This window comes from Ammospiza caudacuta, chromosome 4, assembly GCF_027887145.1.
Source record: "Ammospiza caudacuta isolate bAmmCau1 chromosome 4, bAmmCau1.pri, whole genome shotgun sequence".
NCBI classification, from domain to species: Eukaryota; Metazoa; Chordata; class Aves; order Passeriformes; family Passerellidae; genus Ammospiza; species Ammospiza caudacuta.
Window position 1 is genome coordinate 6,524,108 of NC_080596.1, and position 21,904 is coordinate 6,546,011.

Consider the following 21,904-nt stretch of genomic DNA (forward strand, 5'->3'; position numbering starts at 1 on the left):
AATTCACCCTGGCCCCTTTTCCATTTACCTGCTCTTCCCAGGGGGATGTGGGGTGGCTGGACTGGCTGCAGTAGGGCTGCAGAGCAGGGACAAACTGAACTTGCTTGGACTGAGAGCAGTGATTCACATGGGCAAAAAGGGAGCCTCTCCCCAGCCTGGCCAAGGGAGGTCCCATGTAAGGCAGAGGTGGCCTGCAGCGTGATTTATGGATACAGCCAGAGCCAGGAGTTGGCATGTTCTCACTGTGGGGCCCTCTGTCTGAAACATTATGGTCTGATGAGGACAGGTAAGTAAGACTGTCCTTCTACACACTGTCATGAATCCAAAAAAAGTATGAATTGGAAGTGACCTGTCCACCCAAGCCAAATCTCAAGCTTTCCTACATGAAATCACTTATGGAGAAGAAAAAGTACACACACAAGTGGTTTGGACAATGTCACCCATTCTACTGCTCAAACTCTCATCCTGATTACAAAATCCTCACAAATCAATTTGTTTGTCTAGTGTTTGCTAACTTGAAGAAAGAGCTCAGAGAGCTTCTGACTGCAAACAAATGACGCTTGAAGCTTCCCAGCACTCTGGTCCAACAATTGCAGACTAGGAGCTACCCAGCACACATGGCTTCTACCTATGTTACAATGCCTGCAGTCAGTCAAAGATCCAAGTAGGTCATGCCATGCTGAAAAGTTTCAAAGAGAAAGTAAAAGATTGGGAAGAGCTATTAGAACAAAAGAAACAAACGTTAAAAAACAAAACAAAACACCAACAGCAAAAAACCAAAACAAAACAAAAAACCAACCCAAGCAAACTAAAAAGCAAGCTTATAAGCAAGCTTATAGTGCAATAATTTCCCCAGAATATTCATGTAACTTTCTAATTTTGATAGCTCGTGACTTCCTAAGATTTCTGTGTTCTCGCATTTAATAACCTTTTTGTGGATTCTGTGACTCCACAACCTGCAGCAATGAATTCCATAACTGAAGTACACATGTGAAGGAGTATTTCCATGTGCAAGTTTCAAACTTCCTGACAAATAATCAAGTAATTTTCATTTTTGTTTGGTACTTATTCCTGGCTAATGAGAAATAGGTGCACTATACCTTTGTAGTCCCAGGCACCCTGTTCTGCATTTGTGCAGATTCTGCTGTGACCTTTGTGAGACAAAGCACTCAGAAGGAAAATATCTTTTCTACATACAGATGTTGCATTGGTAATTTGATAAAACTATAGTGATGAAATAATTTTGATAACAAACATACAACTATAATAGTGAAATACAGTGCAGCAGCTGCTGTTCTGGTTGACAAAGTGCAGCTCAAATTGTAGAGGCGAAGCCCCCAGTGTCCTAAGCCAGAACCTCACTGTGCTGGCTACTCTGCTAGCACTGAACAAAAACCACTTCCTCACCCAATAATAACAGTAAGAGATATGTGAATAAAGACACATGAAAGGAGGGTGAAGAGCAGAAGATAAACTTGGAACCAAAATGTGTCCTCTGCGTGTTTTGTGATTTTCCAAACTGGACTTACTATCTAACTAGCACTTGAAATTAACAGTTGGTTTTAAGAAAACTAAAATTTGGTGACTCCAGGCTAAAACAAACAAGCTTAAAGTTGATGCAATATTAATAATCCAATCAGACATTTGTACCTGGGGGAGGAACAGAGATCAAGGTCTTGCAAACTACAAACAAAGAGATGAGATAGTGCTGGAGAGATTTTTTTTTTCTTTCTAAATACTGCATTTGTTCAAATTCTTAAACACAAAGAACTGTGTCATAACTTCCCAGAATACTTTTAACTTCCATTTATGTTTCACACATCCCAGCACAACCTTCCCCTCACCATCTCTCATTTGTGGCTCAGCAGAATGCAGCAGCGTTTCTTTCACATGCTGATAATTTTTGACTGATAATTATTCCCCAAGTATGGAGAAAATGTTCTTTCACTTCTATTGCCCAAACACCCTGCTTTCATCAATGTAAATGGATCAGTGCCAGCCAGAACTGTAAACTTAGGAGAAACAGCATATCTTGAACACATTCCACAGTGTTGTCCCAAGGCAAACCTATCCCTACTAATGCCTTTCAGCCACACATTGCAGGGTGCAGTACTTTAGTATATAAAGAATATAATCCTTTGGGCTGTTTTTCCCCTCCTGAACACCCCAGTCCTGGTTACCTGTGAGGTCCAGTGAAGCACAAATCTGGAGCCATGAGCTACTCCCTTGCCTCCACGTGGTTCAGCTCGTGTTGCTGTTTACTCCACAGCTGCCTGGCAAGTGCAAAGGGCTGGTTTAGGACAAACGTTGACAAAAACGTGCTCATCTCATCCCATTCAGCATTATTATTAACAGATGGGGTGATGGAATAGGTTGTGCACTTCTTGAACTGACAAATGAGAGCAGCCTGGAAAGTCTAAGAGCATGCTGGCAGATAGGAGCTGGAATTCAGAATTACCTTAATGCACTGAAATTAGTAACGTGCGGGTTCTGTGATGCAAAGAGCAGTACTTTTAAACTTCAGCCATGATAACCAAACTTACAAATAGGAAGTTCTGTAGAGAAAATCTTATACTGGAATTTTTAAATAGCAACTTTCTACATGGCATGGAACCCCTCACTTCTATCCAGCATCAAAAAAGACTTTATCTATTACATTATGTCCTGGGCATCGCTCTTCAAGACAGATGAAGACAATGTGGAAAGGGTTCAAAAGAGGATGGCAAGAACAACAAATGTTTGATGTAGAAAATATGGCCCCTTAAAGATTGAAAGAATTGACCCTATAACTAAGGGAAGATTGTAGATAGAAAAGTGAGAGATACTTTCCTATCAAAAGGAAGGGCAATAAGCAACTTCCAATACACCACAGGATGGGAAAAGAAGTAACCAGTTTAAATTATGTCAGGATAACACTGGCATAAGAAAACAAAAATTAAGGAAATTCTAGTATCTTTAATGATTAGAAAACAATGATGAGAGCTCATGATTTCTCATCAATGTAGAGAGAGACTCAATGAGTCCTCAAACTCTCCTTGAGCACCTCCTGTGGCAGCCCCTTCTGCCCCCATTGCTGAATCCACTTTCAGCACATGCTCTAGGGAAGGAGCAAGACAGATGCTTGCATATACTGTTAGTACCAGCATTCCATGGAATGGCAATACATTACAACAATCCAGGCAGTGTGTTGTTTTCCTGTTTTGCCTTTTTCTGCTAATATTTTTGTATGAATTGAGTAAAAGTATTTGTAGTCTGCCATATTAGTAAATGCATTACTTCGGTCTTAAAAGCAGATAATATTTGAGATGCTTCTATTAAAAGAGAGAGCTAAGCAAATGAACAGAAGCATTAATATCAAAAAAGCACTTATAGAGGGTGATACAATGTAACAGGCATTGGAAAGAAACACTTTAATATATTCTAAAAAATACAATTTTGTCCAAAGAAAGCTAAATATACACCAAATGCATAATGTGTACACATGCATTTTATCTCAGCAACCCATAAGAATTCTCAGAAGATATTTTGCTGCAACTAGGCTATAAAGAATTAACTTTATCAGAATCATGTTATCTATTTGTCTCAGGAAATAACTATGTAGTTACGCTGCCTGCAGCATTACTTTTTAATTTAGCACCATAACAGCAGAACTGAACAGCATGTAAGAGTGACTTCAAATAATAATTTGAGTACAAAATTAGTATTATGTGTGAATGCAAAAAATGGTGACCACCTCTGTTGGTTTTCCTATCTTTACTGCATTGAGTGTTAGGGAATGTGTGGTTTTAATAACCAAATACATATGCTAGGAGTGAGTGGCCAGAGCAAGCTGCCTGTCACCAATTTACACCCTGGAACCTGTTTGTCCAAGCCATTTGGGAAGGATGAACAAACATAAGATGGTTGGTCTTCATCCATTAGTATTTGCTTAAGAATTAATATAAAACAACCATAAAAGAAAGAAATTTCTCAAAATCAATTTCTTATGTAAAACACAAGGGGACAACATAAGCCTTGTTCATCTAAAGTATTGCATAAGCATAACAACTCTTTGTAAGGCAGCAACACAATTTAAAAACAAAAGTTGAATCACTTGCTGTATATAGAGCCAAGTAACTTACAGTTTGTACTTCTTAATTCTATACACATAACAGTATAAAAGATTAACATAATTTGTTTTATGAACTCAAGCAACTCGGGCAAGAGGAGTTGTCTGGGTTCTGTGAATTACAGTGGTTTGCATTCATAGGAGTCAATGGATCTGCAGGGCTCAGAAACTGCTCAGCAGAGCATCAGCTGGGCTCGAGTTACAAACATCTTAAAAACTGCTTGTGTCAACACAAGTGCTGTGCAAAACTTGTCCTGGCAGAGTCCCACCAGTGAGGCAACAGTGATAAATGGAGCTGGGAATTCCAAGCACTAGAGTACAGAAACTTGTCAGCTGGGAATAATTAAATGGAGTTCTTTACCTTGTTGCTTGTACCATTAACAACACAGCCAGAAACTAGCAAACAACCAGGCAGTGAGGCACCAAGGACCCAAGCTGATACACTAACCCAAGAATTCTGTAGGTGACCAACGGGACAACAGAGGGAAAGAAGCAAAGAAATCAGAAAGAGAATGTGAGGGGACTTTTTTCTTGTTTTTTCCTAAAGCGTTAATGAAGTATATCCCAGGTTTGAATTTCTAGTATTTTTATTCACTTTCATTAGATGTTCAGCTCTTTTCTTGAAATAAATTTCAAACAAGATAATTTTGCACATTAACAAAAAAGCAGCCTCTGTACTTTTGCATAAGGCCTTACTGGAATGATTGACCCTGTGTATATTCATCCTTGCCTACAGGGTTAATTCTTAGAAGTAACAGCTCGTTTTTGCTGAAATGTCTACAAGAACAAGAAATCTGGAGCTGGTTATGAAGACAGCTATTCAAAGTGTGGATAAACTGCATCCTGTTCCTGCTAGCAATCTAGTGAGAGACATTTTACTGCTCTCCCGACCAGGAAGGGGCTTCTTATTTATCTCAAGAGAAGCTATTTAATTCTGAACAGCACAGTATTTTAGCAAAGATCATAGGCTTTTCTAAAACAGAAGGAAAATATGTGAAAGAAATTTGTAAGGTGATGCAATACCCAAGTGCACTTGTGCGACTATGAGCATAATAAGTAATTATATATAAAGGTGTACATCTGATCCTGTAATCAAAATTATCTCCTTCACATTGCAGACTGTGTTAATAAAAGGCAAAACATAGCAACCCCAGCAGGTAAATTACCCAGTCCCATGTGTCATTGAGAATCACCTCCCATTTAGTGTTCTATAAAAGCCATTACCTGGCAGTGATCACAGTGGTAAGGCAGCTTCTTATCCATCCTTTCCTCACTGAAATCAGCACGGCCTCATGGACCAGCTCAGGAGATTCATTCAATGGGATGCCAAAGGTATGTAACTAGGTATTTTAGAGTACTTTACCAACAGCTTTGTTATTTGTCATCTTGTCCAAAAGTAGCAATAATGTACCTTTTCAAGATACAACAAAGAAGGGAGAGCTCAAAAAAGCTTGCAGAAAAAAATTTGTATGCTTACTTAAAAAATGTTAAAAGCCTTTAGCTATTGGCCCTCTGTGTATTTAGAATAAAGCTAATACAGTTTTAACTAGGGAATTGCTAAATAGCATTTTCTGCAGAAATCTGGAAGTAGAGTAAGAATTCTTTAAGACACTCACAAAGTAGTGCTAATGAAAGCAGCAACATGCTATTATTAGATTATCTTATACATTAAAAGCAAAACTTTTATTGATTTTTTTTCTCAGGTGAAACATAATTTTTACTTACTACTATTTACTATACTAGCTATGCACAGGAGGAGAAATGCAGCTTAGCTTAATTTTTGCTAGATTCAAAGTTACACCTTTGCTGATTAAGGCAACTATTGTTTTTTGATGGCACTTGGCTTCTAGGTAGGGACATGCTATCATTCTTATACTAGCTCAATGCATATAAGAGAAATAAATAGTCACAGCATTGTCCTTGGAGAAAAGGATCTGACTTGCCTGTGATCTCTTGTTGCAGTCTATAGGCTCCAGATGCAGAGATGTAGGAATGTAGGAATGTACTTCTCCCTCTGTTCTGTTTTGGGGAACAGGAAAAGAACTCATCCCACTGGCCATGTGCTAGTGAGAGAGAAGCCTACAGCAAAACCAGAAATCTTCTCCATTCCAGCATGATGTACAAATCCACACAGGGCTGAACAGATTTGCAGTGGGCTCCAGCAGTCACTAGAGCTAGGAGAGAAACTTTTGAACAGTTTTGCAGCGGAGGATAAGGATAAAGGATAAGCGGAGTCTGAGGATAAAACAAGGTCATAGTAAATTACATAATATTGATCAAAGTACTTACACAAACCTTAAAAGAGCAACATGAAGTAAATTCTTTCCCTTCAGAAACATTTTGAAATCCAGCACCACCTGGGATTTCATTATCATGGTCCAGAGACTGTGGGCCAAAGAAAGGCCCCAGAGTACTGATGTGGTCACGATGTGGCTCTGGCAGATGACTCTTACATCCTTTGTTCCTTTGCCCAGCTGTAATAGCCTTGAGTAACTCAGCCTTTAAAAGGCTATATTCTCTATGTACCACACATGCAAAGAGTTAAAGCTAATTTTTGGATACAAACAGAAGAGAAGCATTTAATTGCTGTTAAACACTGATCTAAAGAATACATTTTTGGATATTAAAAACTGTCTCTCAAACTTTCTTGATTTACTGTTCTTATGGACTTAATGCCAAAAAAAAAGTAGTGGATGGCAACCTGTGGAAGAAGCACTTTGCAAAAAGAGAGATCCAATTTTGACAAGGTACAAAAAAGATCTCATGAAGTTTCCTTTATTTGGATATTTTGGGAGAGAAAATTAAGTTTAAATCCATGTCCAAAAGGTTATTAGGCATTAAGCACAGTAACATTACTGCAGTTCCAGATATTGACTACATTCATTATTGTTATAGCCCTTTTTAAACTTTAAAAATGGTTTGGTTTATTTTAATATCAGTTTATAGAAAACATGATGCAAACGAAAACTAAACCCATCCCATTCCAAAGTTATGGAATCAGACAAGTGTGAACCTAAGGAAATGAGATTGGGTATTCTTTTGAATCTGCAAACCTTCCAATACTTATCTTGAAAATTTTAATAGTGAAAGAGTGAAATTCCCTTTCATATAATTCCATATCATTCATTTTAAACCTAATTTGTCAGAGCATGTGTGAAGGACCAGTCCTTTATGGAGTTGTTGCTGTAAAAATGAGATGTTTAACTTTTCACATAAGCTCACCAACCTATGGTTTTAGACCCCTGATGTATGTCAAAATCCTATCTTTCCCCCAAAAGTGAAACTACTCTTAAATTAAAGTGCTTAAACATTTGTGGGCTTGAAATACTGCAAGATATACTTTATACTCAGGGCAACACTGAGCCCATCTCTTCCCACACAACTCTTCCATCCTCAGAATCAAGTTCATTACTTAAAGAGAGAATTTGCAATTAAAGGGAAAATTCACATCAGAATTATGAGGATTCCTTTTTTTTTTAGTGACGGTTAAACGCTAATTTTTTTGAAACTTTAACTTCGTTCCACATTCAGGAATACTGGAAAAGATACGATTGTGTTTGATAAAGAAACTGCTGCCAGACTGGGAAGACAGAAGGAAGTATCACGAGGAGTTTGCCTCATCCACTTCGTTCCATGGCGTGCACAACATTGTGCACAGGCAGAGCAGGGCCCGCAGGGCGCTGTGGCTGCTGGTGGTGGCGGGCTGCCTCGCCACTGCTGCCTGGCAGATCTGCAGCCGCTTCAGCTACTACCTCAGCTGGCCAACCACCACTGCCGTGGTGGTACAGTACACGGAAAAAGTCAAATTCCCCGCCGTGACCTTCTGCAACTTGAACAGGTACAAATTATGTTTGTTGTTTGCTCTTGAGACGCAGCACATCTTCATCTGAAAGCAGATCGGTTTCACAACCTGTTTGGACAAATCACATAAACCAAGGATAATATGGCTATGAGGGGCATGTCTTCCACATGTCCCTCACCTCCCTCACCACCACATGATACTTAAAAGAGGATGAAAATACAAGAATCAAGAAAGGGAGGCTGCTTTCATAATCTTCCCCTTCCTTCAGATGACATGATTTTTAAGTTTCACAACAGAAATTGGAATAGAAAAACTCTGGTAGTAGTGTTCTGTGTATCAGTGTTGCTTTTCAGTGTAACTAAGGGGCAGCCATCAGCCCCATTCAAGTTAAAAATAAAAGACAAGATTAAAAAATTATTTTAAACAGGAACTTCATGCAAAGGTAAAAATCTTAGGTAAAACAGATATTCCTTTCTCAGAGGTGCTCAGCCTTCATGACTCCTGCTGATGTCTGGAGGTTTTGCAGGACAAAAACATTTGGGTTGTTTGAAAATTGTGTGTTTAAGCAAGAGCTTCACTACAGATTTCTACATTTGAAGACAGTGTCCAACATTCAGTGCAGCCACTTCAAAAATAATTTAATGAAATTGTGGCTGATTTTTAGAGCAAAAACATGGAACAGTTTTAGAAACACAGAAAGCTTATCCACATCTTTTTCCTCAAAAATTAGTACATTTTCTCATTTTCCACCTTCTGCTGGCAGAATCAGCCAGAAGCCCAAGTCTCAAAGGCCTGGAGTCGTTCTGCCTCTCTCTGCCACTTCCTCATTACCTGCATAAAGCTACCCTGGGTTGTACCACACGATGGGCACTGCAGACAGAAGTCTCTCTGGCTGCAGTGGGCTGGCTGTTACATATGAGCCTCAGTTCTTGTACCCATAGCAGCAGCACACCGTAAGGAGCCAGCCACTGAGCACAGCATTTTCCCATCTAAGTAACCGTTTGCTGCTGTATCCATCTGCCAGTCACGCTGTGCTTATCCTCCCCTCCTGCTCTTATTAACTGGGGTTTTTTCATTAGCAAGACAAAGAGCCACAGCACTCCCTTTGTCTTTATTTTTTGACTCAAATTTAGTGGTGAAAAGCTGTTCCTATTAACCTTCCTTAAACTGGGGCATCAAGATCTCTTACACAAATATGTTACGTTAATACATTTTTAAAAATAACTTTATAACTTCTGTAAAGCCTTACTTTACTTCAATAAAGAACTTCAGTGCTGTACATAAGGTAAGCACCATCAAAGTCTCATCATGCTTTTGAGTCTTTTCTAGTGGATTCAAAGAGTAAAGATCACCTTTGATTAAACCACCACGCCACCAGCTCATGGGAAGGTACACTGTCTAGAGTGGGGTGCAGCGCCTTAGTAAAGCAGGCACATGAGACTATTGCAAATGTGCTGAGAATTCCATTTCCAAATTAATGAAGACAGCTTTTTTTTCTGGAAGGGACAGCTCCTCTCAGCTAGTTTCCCACCCGTAAACTCAATTGTTCAGCTTGTCATCGGTTCTACTAATCTGGTTGTTGGTTTACGTGAACGGTTCATTTTTGTATTTGCAGGGTTTCCAGACAAAGGAAGAAATGATGGATCTAACTTCCCAATGGCAGGAACGTGGATCTAACTCCACATTCTTAGAAGGCTAATTTATTATTTTATGATACTATATTATATTAAAGAATACTATAGTAGACTATACTAAAGAATACAGAAAGGATACTTACAAAAGGCTAAAAGATCAAAATAAAAGCTCGTGACTCCTTCCAGAGTCCTGACACAGTTGGGCACTGATTGGCCAATGAGTGAAAACACTCACACCAGAAACCAATGAAACAATCACCAAACACATTCCAAAGCAGCAAAACACAGGAGAAGCACATGAGATAATATTATTTTCCTTTTTCTCTGAGGCTTCTCAGCTTCCCAGGAGAAGAATCCTGGACAAAGGGATTTTTCCAGAGAATGTGACGGTGACAGTTCATTTACTCAGGGGATTTGGTTTTTAATGTTTAGTAAATAACCACACACAACAGAAATATTTCCTATATGACTGACCAGAATAGCCATGGGAAGGTGGATATTTGCTGTTTCCAGATATGGAAATACAATCCTAGAGATAGGGACTATATTGTTTGTTCATGTTGCAGAGATCAAACTGCAACCTGTTGGGCAAGAATCACTCATAGTTTGTGAGCAGATAGCAAATTTGTCACAGTTTTGTCAAAATTAGCCTTGAGATCAGTCCTATAACTACAGAATCCCAAGCAATTCTTTTCCTTTCTCATTGGCAGGTTTCAAGCTCATGCTGTGAGCAAGCTGAAAGTAATTTTTTTAATTTGGAACACTGTATCTGCAATTCTCCAAAAATTTGCTATGGAAGACAAATATTCCCAGGAGTTAAATGATTTCCTTCTTGGGAACCAGAACTTCAGCATCAAAGACTTTACAAGGCAAAATGGGTTTTATCTGAACAGCAGCACATTGCTTGAATGTGATTTTTTTGGAAAGCCATGTTACCCACAGGTAAATATGTTTATTTTATTAAAACAATAGCAAAGAGAGGAAGGGGATATATTCTTTATACTCAACTTAAAATATCTAGCTTTGCCACTGCTCCCCTATTGCTCTTTTACAGTCAGAAAATAGAGAACAAAAGTGCTGCTCTAAATTACCCTGAGGGTCTCAGTTCTCCCACTGACTACAGAGGCAGCCTGCTGGACTCTCTGAGCTGTAAGATGGGAATTCAGTTTAAATTGCTCTCTGCCTGATGCCACTTCTGCACAGACAGCAGCCCTTGAAAGCTGTCACACCCCCAGGCTGTATCTAACAACCTTTCCCATCAGTGGCCTAAATGAAGGACAGTTTGAACCAAGTTTTTTTACATGACGTGATTCTGTGGTTTTGTTCTTGAGGTCAAGAATACAGACAGCCAGGGTAACAGGAATTTTAAATCTTGCAAAGAAAATAGCCCATGTTTGGGAATTTGGGATGACAGCCAAAAAATATGATCGTCCCATTTTTATGTCAATTATTCTGTAAAGGAATTCCCAACTTAGACAGAAATGTGAACAAAGTCAGGTTTATATCCTTTCAGATTAATCTAACCTTTAGATATGCTGTAGATTCTAAAATTAGGCATTAGAGACTTCTCTTAACTGGAAGACACTAGTGCTAAGAACTAAACTAAAGCAATGAGATGCAGTCATATTAAATTTCGAGGTGGTTTCAGGAAAAAATGCAAATATTGTACTTTCATATGTAACATGACATTTATTTTTGAAACAGTCTGCACTAAGCAGCTAATGGAAAAAAATTAAAATTTATTTTTGAATATATAATTTCTATATAATGTAACAGGTATAGAAATAACACAGGACCTCATTAAATTATTCTGAGCAGCTCATTAGTATTAATAAAGAATGTGAAATTTCTCCTTTAAACTTCATTTTCTATAGAAAGGGCTGAAATACTTTTGAATATTTCATTAAACGCCTCTTTTCTTATTGTAATATTGAGCACTTTGGACAAAAAAATAAAACTAAATAAGTCAACAACAACCCCAGTAGCCCCTTTCTTGCATTGTAATTAACTAAGGAAACTACAAGTGTTCTTTCTTTCATTTCACCCTTTCCTATTTTCCTTTATTGAAGGATTTTGAACATGTGTTTACTGAATATGGAAACTGCTTTACTTTTAATCACAATGATCTTTCAGCAAGAAGAGTGAGTTTGTCTGGAAGAGGCTTACATTTGCTTTTTGATGTCCAGCAGGTACCGCTATCCTAAGGATTATAAGCAATGAATCATGTACTAACTTATAAATTTGTGGAGGGGTTTTTTTGTTTGGTTTGGGATTTTTGTTTGATTGGGGTTACACAGGCCTCCAGAATTTCATGCACAAAATTCAAAATCAAGACTATTTCCAAGTGAGAGTGTATTTTAAAGGAAATACCAAAATAGAGCTTTAAAAAGACAGAATTAGTAGTGACTCTGTCCCCAGCTAAGGGGAAGAAGGTTGTGAGTGAGCATACACATACACTGCTCATTCAGAACTGAAACATGTCATCAGAAGAGTGATTTAATTTTATACAAGCAGTTCATCTTAATAAAAGGCCCAGAAGGGAAGGTCACCTGGTGTCAGTTTCTATGTAGCAACAAATTTTAGTTAGAGCAGCTGCAGCAGCTCAATGCCAGCCAAGACCTTTGCACTGTAAATTGTTTCTGACATTAGAATTGTCTTTGACCAACAAAAAGGCAGAACAGGGAAGAAAACTAATAGATTGATAAATTATTAGACATTGGCTTTTGTTCTCTAGGAATTATAAGTCAGGAGTGAAAGGTTCTGAAGAGAATAATGGAAAGCTTAGTGAAATGTGATGGGTAGTTGCAAGTAAAAGGAACAAATCTCCAAGTTATGAGTAAATGCTAATCTATGACTTCTTGTATTTAAAATTGGGGTTGCCAAAAAGAATAAAAAGGTTAAAAGTTTATAGCAACTGGAAGGAAAACCACAGAGGTAATGAACAAAGGAAATTCAAGTCAGTTTGCTTCTGTACTTTCCTGTAAATTGCCAAAAATATTACTAAACAGCACGGTACCACAATAAATATAGCTAAAAGTTCAGATGGCAAGCAAAGCCAAAACGATTTAAACAATTCTTTTTGTATCAGGAGAAATTCACTGATGAGCCTACCCTTGGTTATACTGACGCTGGAATAACTTTTGTTGTCCACTCACCCCAAGAGCTGCCGCGCTTTGATGGGTTGGGTTTGCTGACGCCGGTGGGCACGCACGCGCAGGTCGCAATCCGCCAGCTGAAGGTAAGGGCTTTGCCCAGGGACTGGAAGGAGCGTTTGTTACTCTCTCCTGTTCTCTTCTGAAGCACTAACAATGAATCAGACATTTTGGAGTGCAAAATATCTATTATGCCTTAGTGAGTCCAAAAAATAACATGTCCTCCAAACGCAAGCGAAATTTGGGAGAATATCACTGCTTTTCCAACTTTGTCTACCAAAGTCAGCCTTATTTCCTGTAACTTTACAACCTCATTGACAGGTAATGATAAAAAGACATCACAGAATTTCCCCTATCAACACATTCTGCTATCATTAAGGGGTTCTCAAATTCCTAGCAGAATTCAAGTGGAGTAGAGAACCATTTTACACTAAGCTGTCTAATCAAGCTCTACTTTGTCTTTGAGAGAGGGGAGATGAATTTTTAATCCCAAGAGCATGAACTGTAATTGCCTCTAATTAAATCACAATGTTACAGCTTGTGTCTTCAACAGGCTTCCTGCAGCACTTTAAAATGTGGAAAAGCAATACCAGCGTTTAAAACAGACCCCAAAAAAATTGTATCTTTTGTTATTATTATCCTACAGTCAATTATCCAAGAATACCCATGGGGAGAGTGCAAGCCTGATATAAAGCTTCAGTACCACAAGATTTATAGTACTAATGGATGTTTGCTGGAATGCAAAGCCCGGTACATACAGGACTGGTGTGGCTGTTTGCCTTTCATTCTTCCAGGTATTTCTCAGGAAAATCATTATACCCCACGCTGATCATCTTCCTGGAAGATCTCATGTGTTATTGAATAACCAGAGCTATTGCTATATACTGAATAGATAGAGCACACATTTGAGGGAAATCTCCAGTTGATGTTAATTAAAATTCCAAGGAAACAAGCAAGATATTTGGTCAAGGCTAGACCTAGCATTGGGTCAATGTCTATTCTTAGGACACAGTCCAAAAAATAGAAACAATTATGCCTCAGGAGTGTGAGACAGGTCTGTAGTCTTCAACCTGACTTCCTAAGGAGCTGGAACTAAACCCATAAGAAGGCATAAATTTTCACACATAATCCAGGCAACTTACTTTGCAGGCAGGTGTTCAGCAACCACAGCAGAAGAGCTGGCTTGAAGACAGAATCTCAGGACTCCTATATGAGCCACAGAAAGAGCCTGGCAGCAGCAAAGGCTCCACAAAGCCAAAAAGGCTGTATGAAGCCTTCTAATCAGCTTCAAACGTGGAGCACCAGGTGCATGCTGTAATACTCCCCTAAAGTATCCAGGTTGCTTAATCACTCCAGAAATGTAAGGCAGTAACAGTGAGCTCTCACACCTTTTCAGCATTAATGACAATACTGTCACCTAAAGCAACCCTGGAACCCAGATCTCTGCTCTTGCACCTCTTTTCTCACAACTGGTGGGCAAGAAAGCCACTAGATCACAAGAAAGCCTGTACTGACTCATTGTATTTTTTAAATATTCTGCTCAAGCAAGGCAGAAAGCTCTTACTAAATCAGACCCCCTAATATGTAATCTCTAGTCTGTTAGTTTGGGAACCCCTGGGAAAGGAGGTTGGCAGCCTTCTGCAAACTGTCATGGAAAAGGGGTTGCCAAGACAATTAAGTCTGGGTCTCCCATGCCTGGGGTGACAGCTTTATACTTTATACTAGGACAATTAGATAAAGGAGAGCAATGCCTTCTGGAACTGTGTGCTGAACTGCTACACCACATTTCCGTGTGATGGAAAAAAAATTTAAAATGGGGTGAAACTGAGGCCAACTGAAAATTTTGCTCTAGTTCAGCATACTATTTTACATCCTAGATCTCCAAAAAACTCCTGCATGAAGCTCAGAATTTCTGCAGAAACATGTGGGATGTAATCTCATATCAAATCTACCTTACTTTGGGTTTATTTTTTTCATTTCCACTAGGAAAAGCAGAAATTCCTGTCTTTAGCAAGCTAACACCAAGAGTGAGCCACTCTTAAGCTTAAAAGCAGTTCAGGCTGGTACACATAATGAAGGTATTTGCTCCATCAGCATCCTCCTGGCTTGGTCTGTTGTGTCTCTTCAGCCTGTACCCCTCCTGGTGTTGGCAACTGCACTTTGCCCAGCCGAATTGATTTCTCAGTTGTGTAATCATTAACCTGAAGTGATGAGCAAGTTTTGATGACATTACATTTCAGTTTAGTACAAATAGAGCTAAGGGTTAGATGGTTAATTGAGGCTCCTAAATATTTTTATTTATTTTTAGGAAATGGAACAGAATGTGACTTGCTGAAGTTTTACAAATGTGTTTATCCAGCAGTCTGTAAGTAATAACTTCATATTCATGATTTCCAAGCCAATTACAAATAGAAGACAATATCAATAAATATCAATAATGAAAATAATCTGAAATGGCGTACATCCCAGTCCATTTAATATTCTGAAAATAGACACCAGACAGAGCATGAAATATATTCCATTAAAAAAAAAACCACACAAAAATACTAAAAAAAAAAGTGTGTGTATGTATGTGTATATATAAACTAATAGGAGAATTCATTTTAGCAATCAGAAATGGTTTAAAATGGAAGAACATCCAACTAATATGCTTTCAATTACCAAGCCTCTGGCTGGCATTTTCACATCTTCACAGCATCCTTCTAGATCCAATGTTATATTCTTTGTGCAAGAAGAGTGAACAGTACAGTAATAACAGGTTTGTTAACAGGTAAAACAGAAATCACTAGCTTTAAGATTTCATCTTTTTAAAAGTAAAATATAAATTTTGAAAGCACTTGAAATGCAATTCTTTTCCATAAACAAATAATCTATGCACAGTGGGTATGAAATTTGTAAGTCGCTGCAACAGACTGGAAAATACATAAAACAGTAATCTGAGAAGTCACTTTTCATGAACCTCAGAAAGCTTTGTTTTTGAATTGGTTTGGTTTTTATTGTGTAATGTGACTCTGAGTGATTAGCAGACTCAGAAGTTGGTGGGGGGACTGTTTTGATAAGGTGTGTGCAACATTCAGGCCAGATCTTCTACTGTCAACAATTACTTGTTTCCCTGTAAGCTATTTTAAAATGGATTCCACTAAGCTCACATTCTTATGATCCTTAAAAGCCTGTCATGAGGGAAGATATTATTTTATATTATTATATTATTTTACTTAAGAGATATTCAGTGACTGAATGTCAAAGAAACCACAGAGCAATAAGCAAAAATGACCCCAAATTCCTCTGAAGGATGGCCAGGATCCCAGAAGGTTTGCAGATTGATGGTCTCTGGGATCTCATTTTAGGGGCTGACCCTCCTTTGACAGTGTTGGAGAGGTAAGATAACAAAATAACAAAATAGATCTGATAACAAAATCCCAAGTAACAGCACACTTATCCAGTATCTGCAGGACCCACTAAGAGCATTATTTTAGCAGCTCTAAAGGCTGCCTCTCCAGAACAAAACCCACAACCCCAGCATCCCTGGAGAGTATTTCAAGTCATGAGCTAACAGGCTGAGATATCTCTTCCTCTGTGCTTTGCAAAAGTGAGAAGCCCACCAGCAGAATGAACAGACACTGCCTCTGCCACCCCACAAACAGGACAAATAGAGCATCACAAGCAGGAGATCACAGTGCTCATCCCACAGCGATGGCTTATGATTTAGGAAACATTTATGCCTTACAATTTTTCATCCACATTGTTTTTCTCTAGCTTTGCCAGATTTCTGTAATGATTATTTTCTGTACTTCTTTCTGTACTTCTTTCTGTAATTCCTTGTTAAGACAAATGGTTCCCCAGTTTCATGGCAGCCAGACCTGCAGAATTTTATGACTTCTCTTCAGTGTTTGAAGAGGCAAAGCTTTCCCTAAGCCTTCTTAGCTGTCTTGAGCCCAATTATGAAATGGCAGGCAGAGGTTAAGGTAAAGTGAACTTATCTTACCAAGGTTTTTACAGTTATCAGATGATAGCCAACTGCAATTGGAACTGCTCTGGAAGATGTTTCTGTGCACTGAAATGAGCTGGTCAGGCACTAAGGCATTAATATCAAGGATATATACCTAAGTATTTAATTAAAAAGCTAGCACAGAACATGGAAAGTTGTCTGTTGTCTTTTTGTTTAACTGTGGGTGAGAAATAGTAAGCACATAAAGCCCCAATGAAGGCAGAAAGACTTAGAGGTGCTGTATTTCTTTGGAAAAAAATGAGAAATATATCTCAACCCTTGTTTTTGTGCACCAGTTTCCCAAATGAAAGTCGCAAACACTTATTTGATCCTTCAATACTGGTAAGTATCCACTTTTCTTGGGATAATTAATGCACACATTTATGAAAGAAAATTAAAAGTAATTTAGTAAGTAATTTTAAAGTTTTTAATCTGTGTGCTTTCTAAGAAATATTGTATAAAATTATTTATTCTGAAATTTCAGATAATATAGAGATAAAAGGATTATGTACAGTAGGAACACACAATTCCACTTGCCCTGCCCCGTGTGAAGAAACAGATTATCCTACCACTGTCACCTATTCAAACTTTGGAGGAGAAAAAGCCATAAAATATTTTTCTACAAAACTGAAGAAAAGCCCAGAATACATCAGGTAATCTTGCTTAACACCTTGTCTAATAAAGAAATTATCAATTCCTTTTAACCATGGTAGCAGAGTGTATGATGAAAATATGACCTTAAAAAGATATTCTTATGTGTGGTATTAGTAACATGGCCTGTGAGACAACATAATCTCTTGGACAAACTGGTAAAGATTTATACTAATTCATGTCTGCATTGATGTATGTATGTATTATACACATAGATACATATATATATGTATGTATATAATATACTAAGATACACCTAAGACTGTATAAAAAAGAATAGAAAATGCAATAATTACAATGTAATATTCTCAATTACCTTCTCTTTCACTAATCTCTGATGACAAAGTTTTTTTATCACTGTTTCAATTAGGAATTAAAAAAGTAGAGTTGTCAAACATACTCACAATGGATTCGTTAGAGAAAACCAATCTTCACACTTCCACAAATTAGGGCAATGAAAAAACACAAATAGATGCTGCATAAAGTTTTTCTCCTTTTAGCCTATTCCCAAAGGAAGTTTTGTAAATACTGAAGACCTGGGTTTTATTGTAGCAGCAAAGCTAAAAATTTAATAACATTTTCTATTGCTAGTAGAATTCCTTAACACTATTTATATTATAGAAGTTATTTAGAAAATCTTTGGTACCACATCAATTCTCACAAGGTAGCAGAAGACAGAAACAGGTTGGTTGTGTGTGATTGAAAGCACTACTCAGAAAAAGGAGGTGGAAAATTTAATCCAGTTTCATACACTGAATTGCCTCTTTCTCATAGCCAGAGATGTCAGTAGTGCAAATAAGTATTAAGGCAGGTGCTACATGAACTCATGGTATATACAATATCAAAGTATTTTTATAAATAACTGTAGAACATTTGATTCCTGAAATATCTATGAGTTTCATTCTCTCAGTGACTTTGGTTTTCTCACTTTTGAAGGCATCAGTCTGCAAATGCTGACTGATATGCTGGCATATGTTTATACATGCATAGGAACTATACAAATCATAAAATGGTTGGGCTGGATGGGACCTTTAATGGTCAACTAATCCAATTCCCCTGCAATGAGCAGGGACATCATCATCTACATCAGGTTGCTCAGAGCCCAGTCCAACCTGACCTTGAATATTTCCAGGCATGGGCTAGTCACCACCTCTCAGGGCAACCTGTTCCAGTGTTTCACCATGCTTGTTGTAAAAGATGCCTCCCTTACACCCAGTCTGAATCTACCCTTAGTTTACAACCATTACCTCTTGTCCTATATCTACAGGCCCTATTAAAAGTCTGTTCCAAATGAACATTATGAAAATGAAACCTGTTATATACAAACAATAATAATCCCTTCAGGACATTTTATCTTTGTTGATTATTTTATTGTCTGCAAACATTATGCACAACTCAGTAATTATTCAATTACATAAGGGAACATACAAGAAATTCCCCTGTAACCAGGCCTTAACCAATAGGAATCCTGCCAACACATTAATGAGTACACATTTCAAACTATAAAACATAGAGATGTAATTATTTCCGAAGATGTTATGAAGAAAAAAGTTAAATATTTATTGATAATTCTGCTAGCAAATCCATTACAAGGGCAGGAGCCTTACTAACAGAATCTAGGAGAAAAGGATTATTTTTATACATTAGCGCTACCTGAATTTTAGTATTTTCACCCAAAGAGATAGAAGTGATGCTTTTGTATAGAAAACACTTTATTTTCATTATTATTGTTAATGAGCTCACTGTCACTGCCAAAACGAAAACCTGCAGCTGTTAACACTTCTGAAGAATCACAGGAGGGTTTGGATTGGAAGGGACCTTAATGATCATCCAACCCGTGTGGACAGGGATACCACCCTCTACATCAGGTTGCTCAAAGCCCCATCCAACACAGCCTTGATCACTGCCAGGGATGGGGTATCCACAGCTTCTCTGGGCAACCTGTTCCAGTGCCTCATCACCCTCACAGTAAAGACTTTCTTCCCAATATCTAATCTAAACCTACTCTGTTTTGGCTTAAAGCCATTCCTCTTGTCCTATCCCTACATATTCTTGTAATAAGTCCCGTTCTGTGGTTTTTGTGAGCCCCCTTTAGGTACTGGCAGGCTGCTGTGATTTCCCTCCAGAGGGTTCTCTTTTCCAGGCTGAGCAGCCACAAGTCTCTCAGCCTGTCCTCATAGGTGAGGTGCTCCAGCCCTCTGATCATCTTCATGGCCTCCTGTGGACTTTCTCTACATCCTTTTTATGATGGGAGCCCCAGAACTGGACAAAACACTCCATTCTGCCCCTCTACTTCACTCTTCCCTCAGTGTTCTGGTCACTCTTCCTTCGAAGCAGTCCAGGCTGACTCCAAGGGCTCCAAGTGCACATTGCTGGTTTGTGTTGAGCTTCTCCTCAACGAACAGCCCAAGTCCCTCCACTTGGGGCTGCTCTCATTCTATTCTCTGTTCTACCTCCACCTGTGCTTGTGCTTGCCCCGATCCAGGTTCAGTGCTTAGCACCTGGCCTTGCTGAACTGTGTGAGGTTTGCACAGGCTCACCTCTCAAACCTGTCCAGGTCCCAGCTCCTGGGATGGCAACCCTTCCCTCCAGCATGTCAGTCACACCACACAGCTCAGTGTCATCGACAAACTTGCCAAATAAGCCCTCAGTGCCACTGTCCGTGTCACTAAAAAGATGTTCAACAGCACTGGTCAAAATATTCTACTTGGACATTGAGCCATTGACATTATGTGTGCAGGCAGTTTTTGTGTCAGTTTTCTTCCAAACCCATTATTTTTATATTCCATTTAAGACTTAGGCAGAGTCTTTCTGTAGACAAGATACCATAAAGAGGAGTTCTTCACTCCTCTTTATTACCTGAGTTATTACACAGGTCTTGCTCAAACTGAGATTTACCTACTCTTCCACTTTTGCAGCAGGCAAGAATATAATTAGATAAGTGAAGCTGCTTGCAGAGGGTAGAACTGAACATCCAAGTTTAGGACAAGCACTGCTCTGCACAAACATCCCAATTGAATTAAGCACAATTAAATATGCAGTTGCATGTAATTAAGAGTGGTAGGCTACACTTTACTTGACATGTCCATTCAAGTTTCTCTCAGTGATCCTTAAAAATAATGAGTCTATCCCACAGTACAGATCTAGAGCTACCTTTTCAACACAGTGGGAAGATCTACTCCTGCTAAACTGCTGTTGTTATTTGGATTTAGGTGTTTCTCCTTCTCTCATGTAACTGATTTTGATAAAACTCATCTAACTTCTCATTAAAGACACCATCCCTCTCCCTGAACTCAGACCATGCTGACAGATGTTGGTAAAAATGAGCAGCACTCCTGACTGTCTCAAGTAAACTGTGTATTTGTCATTAGGCAAAACCTGGTGCGTATTGAGATTAAATATCATGATCTGAGCTACAAAATAACACAGCAGCAGAAGGCTTTGACTATCTCTGAGTTGCTTGGTAAGTGAATGCATAATATTTATTATTGATTAATAATTAATCTAAAAATAATATTTAAAAAAAAACCAGAAAACAAACTCCCCCATTTTTAAAATTCTCCCACTTCCTGAATAAAAAACTACTTCTGAACAAGAAGCACAATTTTTATATGTAATAGTAATAATCATGTCTGTCTCGTGGTGACTTTTGATACAGTCTCCCATCATTCCACTAAAGAAGCCGTGGTATGGACAGCAGCTGAGAGTAAGAGTTAAGTTTGGCACTAGTTTATGGTTCTGTTACACACAGGACTGTAAGAACAGTGACATTTGGGGATTTGGAGAGGAGAGGAAGAACATGGGAATGAGAAGCAAGGGAACAGCTAAAAGGGCACAGAAGTAGTAAATATTTTAAGTATCCATTTCACAGTAGGATGTCTTGTGTTGTACTTGCTTTATTTAGAATTTTCAAAAACACATTACTCCTCTTCAGTAAACTTTCTTAAGAATATTAATTCTGTTTTCCTAAAGTGATGGATTATGTATATTGAATTTATGCAGCACTTGAGCCTGGCACGGCTTTGTTTGCTTGCTAGACTAAACCAGATGCTTTGTATGACACATGTTTATTTCCTTCTATTACAGCTGATGTAGGTGGCCAGCTTGGATTGTTTTGTGGTGCCAGTATGATTACAATCATAGAACTGCTAGAGTATGTTTTTACTAACTTCTGTTGGATGTGCATCTTTCTTCTTTTGAAAGCTCCTGAAATGCCTCAATGGAACAATCCATCCCAGAACCAACCAACGCAAAAGGGAAAAAAGAGGAGAATACAAGAATGTTAATGGCTTGTGGAAGTCTGGAACTAATTGGTTTTGCAAATTCCCTTTCTTTTTAAGATACAAAGGAGACTGTAGTATTTTACACCGCTCTCCTTATTCTCCCTATTATTTCCTAAAATGATTTAACTGTGCTAAATAACTTTAAAGAGCGCATTTCACAAAGTCTTACTTTCCTTCTCATATAAAGAAAAATTTAATCTTTAAATTTGATTTAACAAATTAGTTTTTTTTTTTTAAATATCATGGCAAGTGATGCTGACATATGATACAATTTAGCATTCATAAC

At 38.3% G+C, this 21,904-nt stretch overlaps 1 protein-coding gene across 1 annotated transcript; it reads left to right on the forward strand.

Annotated features, from left to right (window-relative positions):
• The first annotated feature begins 5,400 nt into the window (after positions 1 to 5,400).
• On the forward strand, positions 5,401 to 21,621 carry ASIC5 (acid sensing ion channel subunit family member 5). Its single transcript, XM_058804254.1, has 10 exons — positions 5,401 to 5,440; positions 7,640 to 7,946; positions 10,255 to 10,486; positions 11,614 to 11,733; positions 12,633 to 12,782; positions 13,343 to 13,490; positions 15,005 to 15,061; positions 17,169 to 17,337; positions 20,707 to 20,798; positions 21,422 to 21,621. Exons 1-10 carry the CDS (start codon positions 5,401 to 5,403, stop codon positions 21,619 to 21,621), a joined length of 1,515 nt encoding a protein of 504 aa, XP_058660237.1.
• The last annotated feature ends 283 nt before the right edge of the window (positions 21,622 to 21,904 follow it).